The sequence below is a fragment of the Aphanomyces invadans genome, assembly GCF_000520115.1.
Source record: "Aphanomyces invadans strain NJM9701 unplaced genomic scaffold supercont1.42, whole genome shotgun sequence".
NCBI lineage: Eukaryota > Oomycota > Saprolegniomycetes > Saprolegniales > Verrucalvaceae > Aphanomyces > Aphanomyces invadans.
Window position 1 is genome coordinate 63,958 of NW_008580187.1, and position 10,858 is coordinate 74,815.

General features: G+C 54.4%; 5 protein-coding genes across 5 annotated transcripts; 2 read left to right on the forward strand and 3 right to left on the reverse strand.

Annotated features, from left to right (window-relative positions):
- Positions 1-610: 610 nt before the first annotated feature.
- H310_12694 (hypothetical protein) lies at positions 611-2,191 on the reverse strand. Its single transcript, XM_008879872.1, has one exon. It carries the CDS (start codon positions 1,122-1,124, stop codon positions 714-716), a length of 411 nt encoding a protein of 136 aa, XP_008878094.1. The 5' UTR covers positions 1,125-2,191; the 3' UTR covers positions 611-713.
- On the forward strand, positions 1,169-3,089 carry H310_12695 (hypothetical protein). The gene is made up of 2 exons (XM_008879873.1): positions 1,169-1,705; positions 1,921-3,089. The coding sequence occupies exons 1-2, from the start codon at positions 1,211-1,213 to the stop codon at positions 2,881-2,883; spliced, it is 1,458 nt and encodes a 485-aa protein (XP_008878095.1). The 5' UTR covers positions 1,169-1,210; the 3' UTR covers positions 2,884-3,089.
- H310_12696 (hypothetical protein) lies at positions 2,370-6,769 on the reverse strand. The gene is made up of 17 exons (XM_008879874.1): positions 6,646-6,769; positions 6,429-6,583; positions 6,319-6,376; positions 6,137-6,268; positions 6,015-6,068; positions 5,641-5,813; positions 5,399-5,501; positions 5,254-5,328; positions 5,100-5,194; positions 5,018-5,049; positions 4,786-4,956; positions 4,633-4,721; positions 4,490-4,570; positions 4,304-4,431; positions 3,966-4,253; positions 3,658-3,920; positions 2,370-3,588 (listed from the first exon to the last, which is right to left on the reverse strand). Exons 1-16 carry the CDS (start codon positions 6,754-6,756, stop codon positions 3,761-3,763), a joined length of 1,905 nt encoding a protein of 634 aa, XP_008878096.1. The 5' UTR covers positions 6,757-6,769; the 3' UTR covers positions 2,370-3,588; positions 3,658-3,760.
- Positions 6,770-7,262: 493 nt separating this feature from the next.
- H310_12697 (hypothetical protein) lies at positions 7,263-8,681 on the reverse strand. The gene is made up of 6 exons (XM_008879875.1): positions 8,488-8,681; positions 8,289-8,435; positions 7,996-8,236; positions 7,830-7,908; positions 7,705-7,760; positions 7,263-7,653 (listed from the first exon to the last, which is right to left on the reverse strand). The coding sequence occupies exons 1-6, from the start codon at positions 8,629-8,631 to the stop codon at positions 7,457-7,459; spliced, it is 864 nt and encodes a 287-aa protein (XP_008878097.1). The 5' UTR covers positions 8,632-8,681; the 3' UTR covers positions 7,263-7,456.
- A 1,140-nt stretch (positions 8,682-9,821) lies between these two features.
- H310_12698 (hypothetical protein) lies at positions 9,822-10,773 on the forward strand (the record flags this gene model as incomplete). The annotated part of the gene is made up of 4 exons (XM_008879876.1): positions 9,822-10,138; positions 10,242-10,258; positions 10,318-10,609; positions 10,677-10,773. 4 exons carry the CDS (start codon positions 9,822-9,824, stop codon positions 10,771-10,773), a joined length of 723 nt encoding a protein of 240 aa, XP_008878098.1.
- Between the last annotated feature and the right edge of the window lie 85 nt (positions 10,774-10,858).

Here is a 10,858-nt window from a genome sequence, read left to right on the forward strand (position 1 = left end):
ACCACAGCGCGTGCATACGAGCTCCAAACACATAATCTCCAGTTCCATGCGTGGCAAGTGGTCACTTCAAAACCTCAAAGGGTTTCGGGGTTCACATGTAGCAGTTGCTTCAGGTTCCCCCCGCTCGCAACGTCGTCGGGCTAGTCCCACCATCAAATGGTGCCTTCACCGCGAGGTACACACCCGATCCTATTTCACATGCATTCTTTCCTGCGAATGCCAGTAAGCAAGAGCTCGTGGTTGCGGGAAATCGGCCATACCAGATGAGCCATGTCGTCTACAGTCGAGCTCTTTTGACCAGAGCAAGGCAGAACCTGAGGATGCCCCGAGTCCTTCGACATGAAGAACGTGGCTGCGCTTGCCAACCTCTCGAATCCACCGCGCGTATTGGCTGTGTAACACGTTGTTCAGGCGTCAACGTACTTTTCACGGTGTTCCTGGGCGGCGGGCTGCTCGCTGATGACCGAGACCACCAAATCAGTGGGCAAAAACACTCCATGTGTCTGCTAAACATCACCCTCGCCAACTGCTAGCTCAATCCGCAGTTCTGTCGTTGCCAGCAGATAATTTGGTTGCCGACACCTCGCGCTGGGCTGAGCCACAGCATAGCTTGCAGTTGGCAAGGTTGGAGGCTTCAGTTATCTCTAGTCTGCCCGTGACAAGTCCACTTGCTTTACCTCGCCGTCGCTCCGATGGAATCGTCGACTCGTGCGTTATCTATCCACGGCAGTGCCCTCAACGGCCGCGGCTCCCTCGCTGTCCCAGTCGACGCTGCTTCGTCTCTCACATGACTTCACCATCCCCCCACCACGCTCTTCAAGCTTAAATCTTCCCAATACTTGAATGAGCTCACCGAGGAACGACTTGCTGTCCGCCACCATGGCAGCTACGAAGCAACGCATGCAACTTCGTCGGAGGAAACCATGCCGTCGAAGTGCCATTTTGGGTGCTGGTGAGACTGCGTGGCAATACGCTGCTTCATCGTGGAAATACGCTGCTTCATCGAGGTGGTCTGCTTCCCAAAGCAAACCCCTGCATTTCCTTGGCGGGGTTTCGGGGTTCCGGGGTTTCGAGGTTTCTTGGTCAGGTTCGCATGTTCCTACGCTGCTACTCATTGGGTGCATGTTATCCGGGTAGCCAACCCCAGTGCTTCAAACTGGGACGGTATCCGGATATTGTCGACTCAATTCGGAGCAACCACCGCGCGAGGATGCTGGTGTCGCGCCGCATGCGCTGCGTCCATGCGGCGGCATCGTTTCCCCGCTGCTTCCGTGCAATCCACAAGACGGTTGAGAAGCGACCACTGACTGCCTCGCAACAACATGGCCATCGTGAGTATGCGTTCCACACACCAGCCGGGTCGAGGTCACGGACGCTGGAACTCATGGCGTCGTCAACGCCATCCCTGGCAGAGTCGATCCGAAATATCCCATTGCTTCTTGAAGACTTGTTCCTTCCGCGCGACCATACCACGTCAACAAGTCCAGACTATCTGCCATATGTCAGATACCAGTTCATCGCGAGCGTCGCTGGCTCGACGTGCGGGGTCCTCTCGATGCAATCGCTCTTATTCGCGATCGGTCTCCAGAGCGGCGCGATTCCCATGGCAGCCGCGCTCAATTGGGTCATCAAGGATGGGTTGGGGCAGTTTGGTGGTGTCCTGTTCGCAAGCCTCGTCAACCATCGCTTCGACGCAGACCCCAAGGTACGTCGTTTGCGTAATTCCGCCGGGTTTCGCTTCATGGATGGAGTTTGGATTGCATCGTGGGGGGGGCGCGCAGTCAAGTCTGCGATCCAAAATGCATCGGCGATGTCGTGACTTGGACGCCTTGTTGAATGTGGGTTCGATTCCAGTGTATTCCCCAAAACGTATTGCACTGCCCTCGTGAAGAGCTCTATAGTTGACCAAACGTCGCGTAGCGGTGGCGCATGGTGTCGGCCTTTGCCATGGACGCAGCGACCCTCGTCGAAATCCTCACCCCGCTCTGTCCGGCCTACTTTTTGCCCATGGCTGCGACAGCCAACGTGGCCAAAAACATCTCGTGGTTGTCGTCGAGCGCAACCCGCGCCGGGTTTCACTACTCGTTTGCGCAGAAAGAAAACCTGGCCGACATCACAGCCAAGGCTGGATCGCAGTCGATCGCGTCGTCGATTGTGGGGACAGCGCTGGGCATTGCGATCTCGCCAATTGTCGGTAGTGCGACCGCCAACGTCGCCGCGGCGTTCGGCGTGCTCTCCGCCATCCACTTGGTGTCGATCTACAAGTCGCTCTCGATCGTGGCTCTGCACACGTTGAACCAACAACGTCTCCACTTGGTCATCGACCACTACTGGCAAGGACATGACCGCTCGACCACCCATCTTGCCAACGAGAACCCGATTCTGTCCCCGAGCGAGGTCAGCGCGAACGAAGCGTTTGTGCTGCGGTTCCAGTCGGGGTACCCCAGTCGATTCCAACGAACCAGCGTCGCCTTGAGCTCCCGCTTGGACAAGCTGCGCTTGGAAACGCTCGACACATTTGCAAACGAGCGGTATCTCCTCCAAGTAGACGACGACGTAGCCTCGAGGCGTGGAGCTCGCGTTGTGCATTTGCTTTTGCATGCCGACGCCACCAGCGTCGACGTGTTGAAGGGCCACTTGCATCTCGTGCGACTACGCATGTTGCTCGAAGATGGACATCTGAGCCCCGCGGCAGCCATGGAGCAGAGCCGGCACGACGTGCACAGGGCGGTGCAGTCGACTCACGTTAGGACAAGCGTCGCCGACCACTTTATCAATCACATGCTCGACAGCGACTGGCATTGCGACCACTTGCTTGTCGAGGAAACTGTCGCGCGGTATCGCATCCATGCCGCCGACACCAACGCGCGTCAACCAGAATAACATGGGTGTTTATGGCGAAAAAGGTTGAAGAAGACCGATTGTCATCCCGCTTGGATTGCGCTCGCGGCAGGGAAGCTGTTGGAGCTTTGTAGGTTGTTCAGCATGGTAATACAATGCGTATCGCTGGTGATGTGGACTGAATGGATGGCATTCGAGGATCCGCCTGGACGTGCCGCGCTGCTTGGGGAAAGTCGTGGACAATGGCGCTATGCCAATGGAAGTGATTTCGGAATCATTCTGAAACGAGCCAAGGCAGGCGTCGAGCTGAGCTTCAACGCTGTTTGCAGCGCCCGAGACGCATTAGCGTGCGCGGTCGCAGCCACAGGAAGTGTGAGCATTCGGAGCTGGGTCGTGACGTCGGAGTACAAACGCCGGGTGATTGTCATCGCCGCCCTCATGCGCGCATGGTTTTGACGTATACAGCGATGTGATCGAAAGGATGAAACTTGTGGGAACTGACTTCGAGAAGGGAGTCGCGGCACCACACTTGCTTCCACCGCGATGCTCTTGCAGCATGCTTGAATCTGTGCATTGGCAGAGCGTTATCGACCACACATTCCTACAGTATCATCTTGGCGCGATCGTGAATCCACCTGAGCTCCATAGCCCATCGACTTGACGGGCGAGCGTCGCAAGGTGGTCGGTGGGCTCACCCACCTTTATTCGTGAGCACCTTGGGTGGTTTCAGCGTGCAGCTTTCCTAACCTGTCGACATTCGAGTCGTTCAGGGTCAACCAGTTGCATGATGTCTAGGTGACTTGGTGGTAGCATCACCTCGCGACACGAACAAGCACGAAGACGGCGCAGACAGAGAATTCCATTGTACTTTGGACGAAACATGGCATTCGGTGTACCACAGGACTAGGTATCAGCGTGTCTAGAATAACCCGACAATCTTGCCAGTGTCGCAGTCGACGTCGACGTCGTAAAAGCCAGGACGCGTGGGCAGCCCAGGCACTGTCATGATGTCACCACAGAGCAAGTAGAGGAAGCCTGCGCCGACCGACGCACGAATGTCTCGTATGGTCACGGAGAAGCTACATTCGTGCATGAGATGACTCATCACCATGCGAGACGCATACCCAGACGGAACGTTCTTCTTGGTCGGGTCCGTGCTGAAGCTGAGATGCGTCTTGGCCATGCAAATCGGAAACTTGTCGTAGCCACAGGCCGTGAAGACCTTGACCTTTTCGAGCGCCAAGGGCGAAAACTCCACCGAGTCGGCCCCGTAGATTTTTTTGCACACTGCGTCTACTTTCTCTTCGATAGACCAGTTCAAGGGGTACAAAAAGTCGAAATGGTTGGACGGCGCCGCACACGCGTCCACGACGGCCTTGCCCAATTCGACCGCCCCTGCACCACCCTTGGACCTGATGAAAAGAGTGTTGGGACAATAGGCGCACTTTGAAACGACATATACCAGTGGTTGCATTCGATAGCTGCGGACGCACCCGCCTCGACGGCCTTGGACCGGACGATTTGAATTTCTCGATCCGTGTCGGTGGCAAAACGGTTCACCGACACCACAACCGACACTCCAAACTTGAGCTGTACCAAACATCGTGAACAAACCGCGATGAAATACGCTTTGCGATGGCTGACGAACCGCATTACGAATGTGCTGCATCATGTTGGCACACCCCTCCGTGACGAGGTCGATGTTTTCATCGACGTAAACTGCATCCAACTGCCATAATCGTGTAAAGATCAGGGATCACGTGTCATGTTTGGGAAGTGGAATTGACGTACCGGCTTGCCAGCGGTCACAGTGGGGCCACCACCATGCATTTTGAGTGCGCGCACAGTCGCCACCAGCACGACACACTGCGGAATCAAACCTATATCGAGCGAGAAAAACACGCGTTATCACCCATAACGTTAACTGGACACACCGAAACTCACCACTGGCGCGGCACTTGATGTCGAAGAACTTTTCCATGCCAATGTCGGCGCCGAATCCAGCTTCAGTGACAACAATTCCATCCGAACCGACCAACTTGAGCGCGATTTGATCAGCGATGATAGAGGAATTGCCGTGTGCGATGTTGGCGAACGGCCCGGCATGAACCAGCACTAACCACAAGCCATGAACTTGCGTTCCACTTGCAAACAGGATTTCGAGGAGTCACTGAACCTGGCGTTTGTTCGACCGTTTGCATCAGAGTCCTACGACATTGATTCACTAATCGTCGTGAAGACGAATCGAGCAGACGTACGGCATGATGGCATCCTTCATCAACGCAGTCAAGGCGCCGCCGACACCCAAGTCGTCGGCGGTCACAGGAACTTCGCTTCGGCTCATGCCAATCACCTGAAATTTCACAGATAGCTCTTTGAGTATCACCCCGAACGAATTATTGAATGGTTTACCATTCGACCCAAGCGTTCGCGCATGTCCGCCAAGCTCGTCGCCAACGCCAAGACGGCCATGATTTCGCTCGCCACCTGGACCACCAATTTCGTGAATCCGACAAAACGTTTCAACACAAAGAACCGATGCCATGATGACTCGTACCGTGATGTCGAACCCAGTGTTACGGCCATGGCCCAATTCAGTCGCAGCTTGGCCGGTGGTAATACCTCGCAAGAAGCGATCGCACGTGTCGAGCACGCGGTTCCTACAGCATTTAACCAGTCAAGGCAAAATATCCCCGAGGCATTCCTCATCCACACTTGGCAATTTTTGTGTATTCATCTCAACGAGATCAATACACAAAACCGACAATGCGAGTGCATCTATGGGAGTTTTGTCTATACCAAGTAATCGTGGAAGAGTCAATGTCCAAACGAGCAAAGTGCTTGCGCTCGTCGTCGGTCAAGTCGTCGGGATTGGTCTTGTCGATGCCCAACTTGCGCAGGCGACGCAACATGACGTTCGCAAACACTCGAGACCCGTCCTTCTTGACCGGACACAGGCGGTTGAACAACGCCTACATCAGGAGCCGTCAAAAATCCTCCTCCGTGGATTTGGATGCAGGGACCAACGGCGACGATAAGGCAGACAAGTCCAAGTAGACCGTGAACTATTGAACACCACCCAGAGAGGCCATGTATATCCCCGTAGAGTCAAAAGAGGTGCATTCAAAGCGTTGATGCAGTATTTACAAGGTTGCATTCAATAAATATCGTACCTTGTCCGATTGAGTCGACTCGTGGAACATGCGCGCGTCGATGGCAGCCGCGACCTGGGATGGATTACATATGGCCACCTCAGTCGATTGCATTGCGATGTCTTTGCTGCGGCGTTGAGTACCAGGTTGTTAGCGGCGGTGATGGCGTGGATGTCCCCAGTCATGTGCAAGTTAAACTCGTCCATGGGCACCACTTGGGCGTATCCACCCCCAGCGGCACCACCCTTGATGCCAAAGGTAGGGCCTTGCGACGGCTATGTGAGAGAATTCTGTCACATTGCAGCGAAGAACGTGGATAGCTTACCTGTCGAATACACGCAAAGGACTTTTTGTTCAAATGAGCACCCAATGCTTGCGCCAAACTAATTTTCATGAGATTAGCGCAAATGAAAACGATGACGACGCTGGACGTACCCGATTGTGGTAGTCGACTTGCCTTCGCCGAGAGGTGTTGGAGTGATGCCCGTCACTACGACGTACTTGCCGTCCTTGACCGACGCCAAGCGATCTCGCACGGACAGTTGAACTTTGGCTTTGGTAGTGCCGTAGTACACGATTTCGTCGTCGAGCTGTCATGGACCCCAAACACATGAATGTTAAGTGGAAGATGCTCGAGCGTTATCAATCATACCAAGCCCGCCGCTTTCGCGATGTCTCCAATATGCGCCGGCGTGGTGGAGTCGCTCACTTCGATGTCCGATGGCACAGGCCACTTCAGCGCAGACGGCGGGAGCGCAGCCATGTCCTTTCTCGATCGTCAAATTCAAAATGGCGCTCGTTTATGATGCCTCCGTACTTCACGTGCGCGCACCGCACGTTCTCTCCATGATGGAATATTTTTTCAATTTGAATCTCTAGGGAATTCAATACATAAAAAATATTGACCATTGCACGAGACGATGAACTTCAAGTGCGAATCCGGATAAGTATGCTTGTCCGAATAAGTTTTGGTTCCACGTCCGGGTGCTGTATCCGGATGATCCGTCCATTGCAATTGTCGTCAGCGACACACCGCATGACATGAAGCAGTGCACGATGGGGTTCCTGCTAAACGACAGGGACCTTCGAAGCTCGGATCTCACCGGCAGAGAATCAAAAGAAACGTACTTCCAAGGCGATGTAGTGGAGCTGAATAGCCTTGTGCATGTGCAAGAAAACAGACTGAACGTTCCAACGGTGGTCTCCCATCATCCAACTCGATGTTGGGTGGTAAAGGCAGTTTGACAAGATCCGCGCGAAGTCCAGAGGTCCGTTGATGCATTTGAACGTGCATTTTGAAATTATCTCATGCGCCCTCAACGTGGGCTTGGATGGATGGTGTGTCCAAGGGTTTGATGCTTGGTGCATGAGAATCCTGACCTCGGGACAACGCAGAGCACAGTCATGACAGGCAGCATTAGAACCTCCGCGTCGTGAACCAAACGGGGTGCAAATTGGAACGATTACTGTTGCACGAGAGCGGCCAACGCTTCATGCTGCATGCAACCGCGGCGAACGATGCACACTTCCGACGCGAGGCTGCAGCACACGGTCTTTCCATCAGCAATTCCACACGCAACGTGGTCGCTGCCGCACACGGAAGGGGGCGCGTTTAGGTGCACAGTGCGGTCGGGGAGAGCCACATGAATCGACATGACGTCTACGATGGAGTGACTGTGAGACCATGGGCATGCGTCAGGAACGATCGCACTTGAATGAGGCGCCGCGGCCTTGTTGGCTTGGACGAGCGGATTGATGACTTTGTACCTACGCATGCATCCCCGATCCAGTCAACGACTTCCAGACGAGATGGACGCGGCGCGCGACCGACCGCACCAGTCGTCAAACGTCCATGCGCTGTCGGCGTCGTTGAAATGGACCCCGTTCAGAAAAAACATCGGAGTACCGGCAATCCCTGAAGGAGAGAGATCCTTGGGTTACGTCGCGGAGCTCCTCAAGTGCATGGCTCGTCGCCAAGCATTCAGGTGCTAAATGCTCCTACCATGGGCCAGGGTGTACCGAAACAATTGACGGGTCTTTTCGTCAGTGGTAGTCCCAGGTTGCATCGTCTCGCGGAAAGCGTCAATCTTGATGGACGGGAACGCAGCATGTGCCCAAGTCGCGAGTTGGTTGATGAGGGTGGAGGGAGTTGTGTCAAGCGTGTTGGCATTGGACAGCGTATCTTGGTTGGCGTATATCGTTTCCAGCCACGGCACAAAGCTGTGTGGGCCAACAGCTTGTACCTACTCATTTACAGCATGCCGGGTACTGTTCATTGGGTCGAACAAGGCGTACCACGGATACTGCCGATTGGGCAGCAAGGAACGCATTGCGATGGAACGGCAAGGGAAGCACTTGGAAGGTGAGGCGGAAATCCGATCCATCAAACGCATCTCCTAGTTTCTTGAGCGCAGGGTACGCAGCTTTGCTGTACGGGCACAACTATCTCAAATCATGAAGGGTGAGAGCAAGGCAATGTGAGCATTTGCACTACGAGGTCGATGAACGCTTGGAGTTGCACGGGGGCTTGCGCCAAACCATCCTTGAATGCGAAACCAGGCGTTGTCGTAGGCGTGTCTCCCACCGATGAGCTCACACCCATCGCAAACACCACCAAGAGCGAGCGGAAGAATCCCATGTCGTCGGAAGATCGTCGCCGAACTTGGATCGAAAGGCGCTCGATTTACTCGTACTAGTAGTAGACATAGTATGCCATAGTAAGCCAGTGTACTACTGTATTTGTATCGAGGAAAACCTCCAATATTATATATATTCATGACACTCCAAGCATGAGACTCTTGGTGTTTGGAACAAATTAGCTAGAGCGTGGCACAGAATGAAGAAGAGATTCGCCCACAGGGTCCAAGAATGGATTTTTTTACGTGTAGCGCGTTTGGAATGCGAGCGGGCTTCATGACGTTGAGGTTTAAAGCATATGAATGAAGACGACCTGGCATTCGTTTGACGGTCCGTTCCGAGTAGATCCTTCCGCTCTTCCAATATTCTGTACAATTGTAGAGACCTTGTGAAGAATACACCACAGCGTCAAGTTACAACTCAGCCATGTCCGATTTTTCTAAAAGAAAATAGAAAAACCTGATATAAAACGCAAAAACCTCTTCCTTGACATGCGGTCGAAAAAGAATCAACACTATTATGAATAGTACAATGAGTGACGGAAAAGCGTACCGTCCTACTTTGGAACATACGAGTACTCCGGAGTACTATACAACAAAATACAACAACAACATCACAAACAAAAAGAAAATAGCTCACGCGGTAGATCTCCTGCTCGATCCCAAGTGGTAATGTGAACCCCGGAAAAAGCCGACACCTGCAAGTTCACCCCGAGTCCAGATCAACCTCGCTGAGGTCAGTTGCTGGATGCTGGATCAATCACTACGGTATGACCTAGCTCGGGACGATCTGTAAGGAAAATCATCCGGGGTCTCGTCGTCCCGGAGTCTGGGCGTCCTGGCAAGGTGCTACTGTACTGAGGGGGACGAAATGAACTGACAAGAAGGTAATGAGAAGTAACTCCGTTTGGATTTTGCATTGCTTCCCGGAAAGAAGCCGCCGTGCAGACGAACAAGGCGCTGACTCACAACAAAGATATCTTTAGTGCACTACGAGTCTGAAATGGCTGATAGTGATCATGACGGACAAGACCGATCGCGTTTGCCACGTGGCGACGACGACAGGTCGCGGTCGAGGGAGCGTGGTTGAAACTCCCGACACCTGACGCGCGGCAGTCGTGGAACGTTCCAGCCGGTGCCTGCGCCCTTCCATTCCCCGCGGCGACGACAGGTTCAGGCGACCGACATGAGCATGCCCTGGAGAGGTGGCGTTGGCAACGCTCCAGCGGCAAGAGCGGCTGCCAGAGGCTGGCCGCTAGACCCCAGTCAAGTGCCTTTACCGGCTGGTGAGGACGACGACTTTACGGGCGCGGCGACTAGACAAGAGCTGCCGCGAACAACTGTCGCGACAGCGAGTCAACAGCCGTCGCAGCCTCAAGGCGATCAGAATGACGTCGACATGGGCGAAGACGTCTCGTATGTTTGTCATGCGCCGGTGATTCCCCAAGCTCCGAGCTTTAGCGGCTCGACCAAGCAAGAGCACCGTGTTCTTATGCGCGCCTATCAGAGGTACGTGGGCCAAATCAACGCGCTACAGACGGCCGGCGCTAGACCCTTCGTGATGCCTGTGTCCGCATGTGTACATCACTTCACTAAGCGCCGTGTGGCGTAGTGAGATTTCAACCGGCCGTACGACGAAATCACGGAGTCCGAGTGGATCGCGTGGTTTTCTATGGCGTTGGAAGTAGAGCCGCGTGACCTCGACATCCTGAAGAGGCGCCTGGAGGCGACCATTCGTTTCGACACGAAGATTCTGGACGCCGACTCTCGGGTTGGGGAGATGCTCGACGGGCTCATGAGGGCCCTAGAACGCCACAACCAAGAGTGGGTACTCAAGGACGAGGGTAAAGTTGACGTGGACCTTATGGTCAAGGTGGTCCGACCCTCGATGCTCCAGTCGGCCATCAAGAAGCAAATGCAACTGCAAGTCAACAAGCCGTTGCGCTCCGACGTCCTTCGCTTCGTCAACTGGTTGCGGATGTTCGCAACCGGTTACCAACTCTACGGCGGTGTAGAAGACGGAGAGAAGCCTACCAAGCCGCCGAAGAGCCAAGACGCTCGAGGCCATGCGTCGAAGAGGCCCGACGAGAAGAAACCGGACGGGGGAGCTGGATCAGCGAAACCCCGGTCCGCGGACGGAGTGACCAAGTCGGACACACCGTCTGCCCCTGCGCGGAAGCCTGCTGCGTGTCTCAAGTGCAAGTCTATGGCTCACAAGGTCACGGACTG

Excerpts from the sequence above, each read along its gene's own strand:
- H310_12694 (XM_008879872.1), bottom strand. The coding sequence starts at position 1,124 with ATGCACCCAATGAGTAGCAGCGTAGGAACATGCGAACCTGACCAAGAA.
- H310_12695 (XM_008879873.1), top strand. The coding sequence starts at position 1,211 with ATGCTGGTGTCGCGCCGCATGCGCTGCGTCCATGCGGCGGCATCGTTT. Across the intron at positions 1,706-1,920 it reads GCTTCGACGCAGACCCCAAG|CGGTGGCGCATGGTGTCGGC; the intron begins GTACGTCGTTTG and ends AACGTCGCGTAG.
- H310_12696 (XM_008879874.1), bottom strand. The coding sequence starts at position 6,756 with ATGGCTGCGCTCCCGCCGTCTGCGCTGAAGTGGCCTGTGCCATCGGAC. Across the intron at positions 6,069-6,136 it reads TCACCGCCGCTAACAACCTG|GTCGCGGCTGCCATCGACGC; the intron begins GTACTCAACGCC and ends AATCCATCCCAG. Across the intron at positions 4,722-4,785 it reads CATCAAGTGCCGCGCCAGTG|GTTTGATTCCGCAGTGTGTC; the intron begins GTGAGTTTCGGT and ends CGCTCGATATAG.
- H310_12697 (XM_008879875.1), bottom strand. The coding sequence starts at position 8,631 with ATGGGATTCTTCCGCTCGCTCTTGGTGGTGTTTGCGATGGGTGTGAGC. Across the intron at positions 8,237-8,288 it reads CCCAATCGGCAGTATCCGTG|GTACAAGCTGTTGGCCCACA; the intron begins GTACGCCTTGTT and ends GTAAATGAGTAG. Across the intron at positions 7,761-7,829 it reads GCATGGACGTTTGACGACTG|GTACAAAGTCATCAATCCGC; the intron begins GTGCGGTCGGTC and ends ATGCATGCGTAG.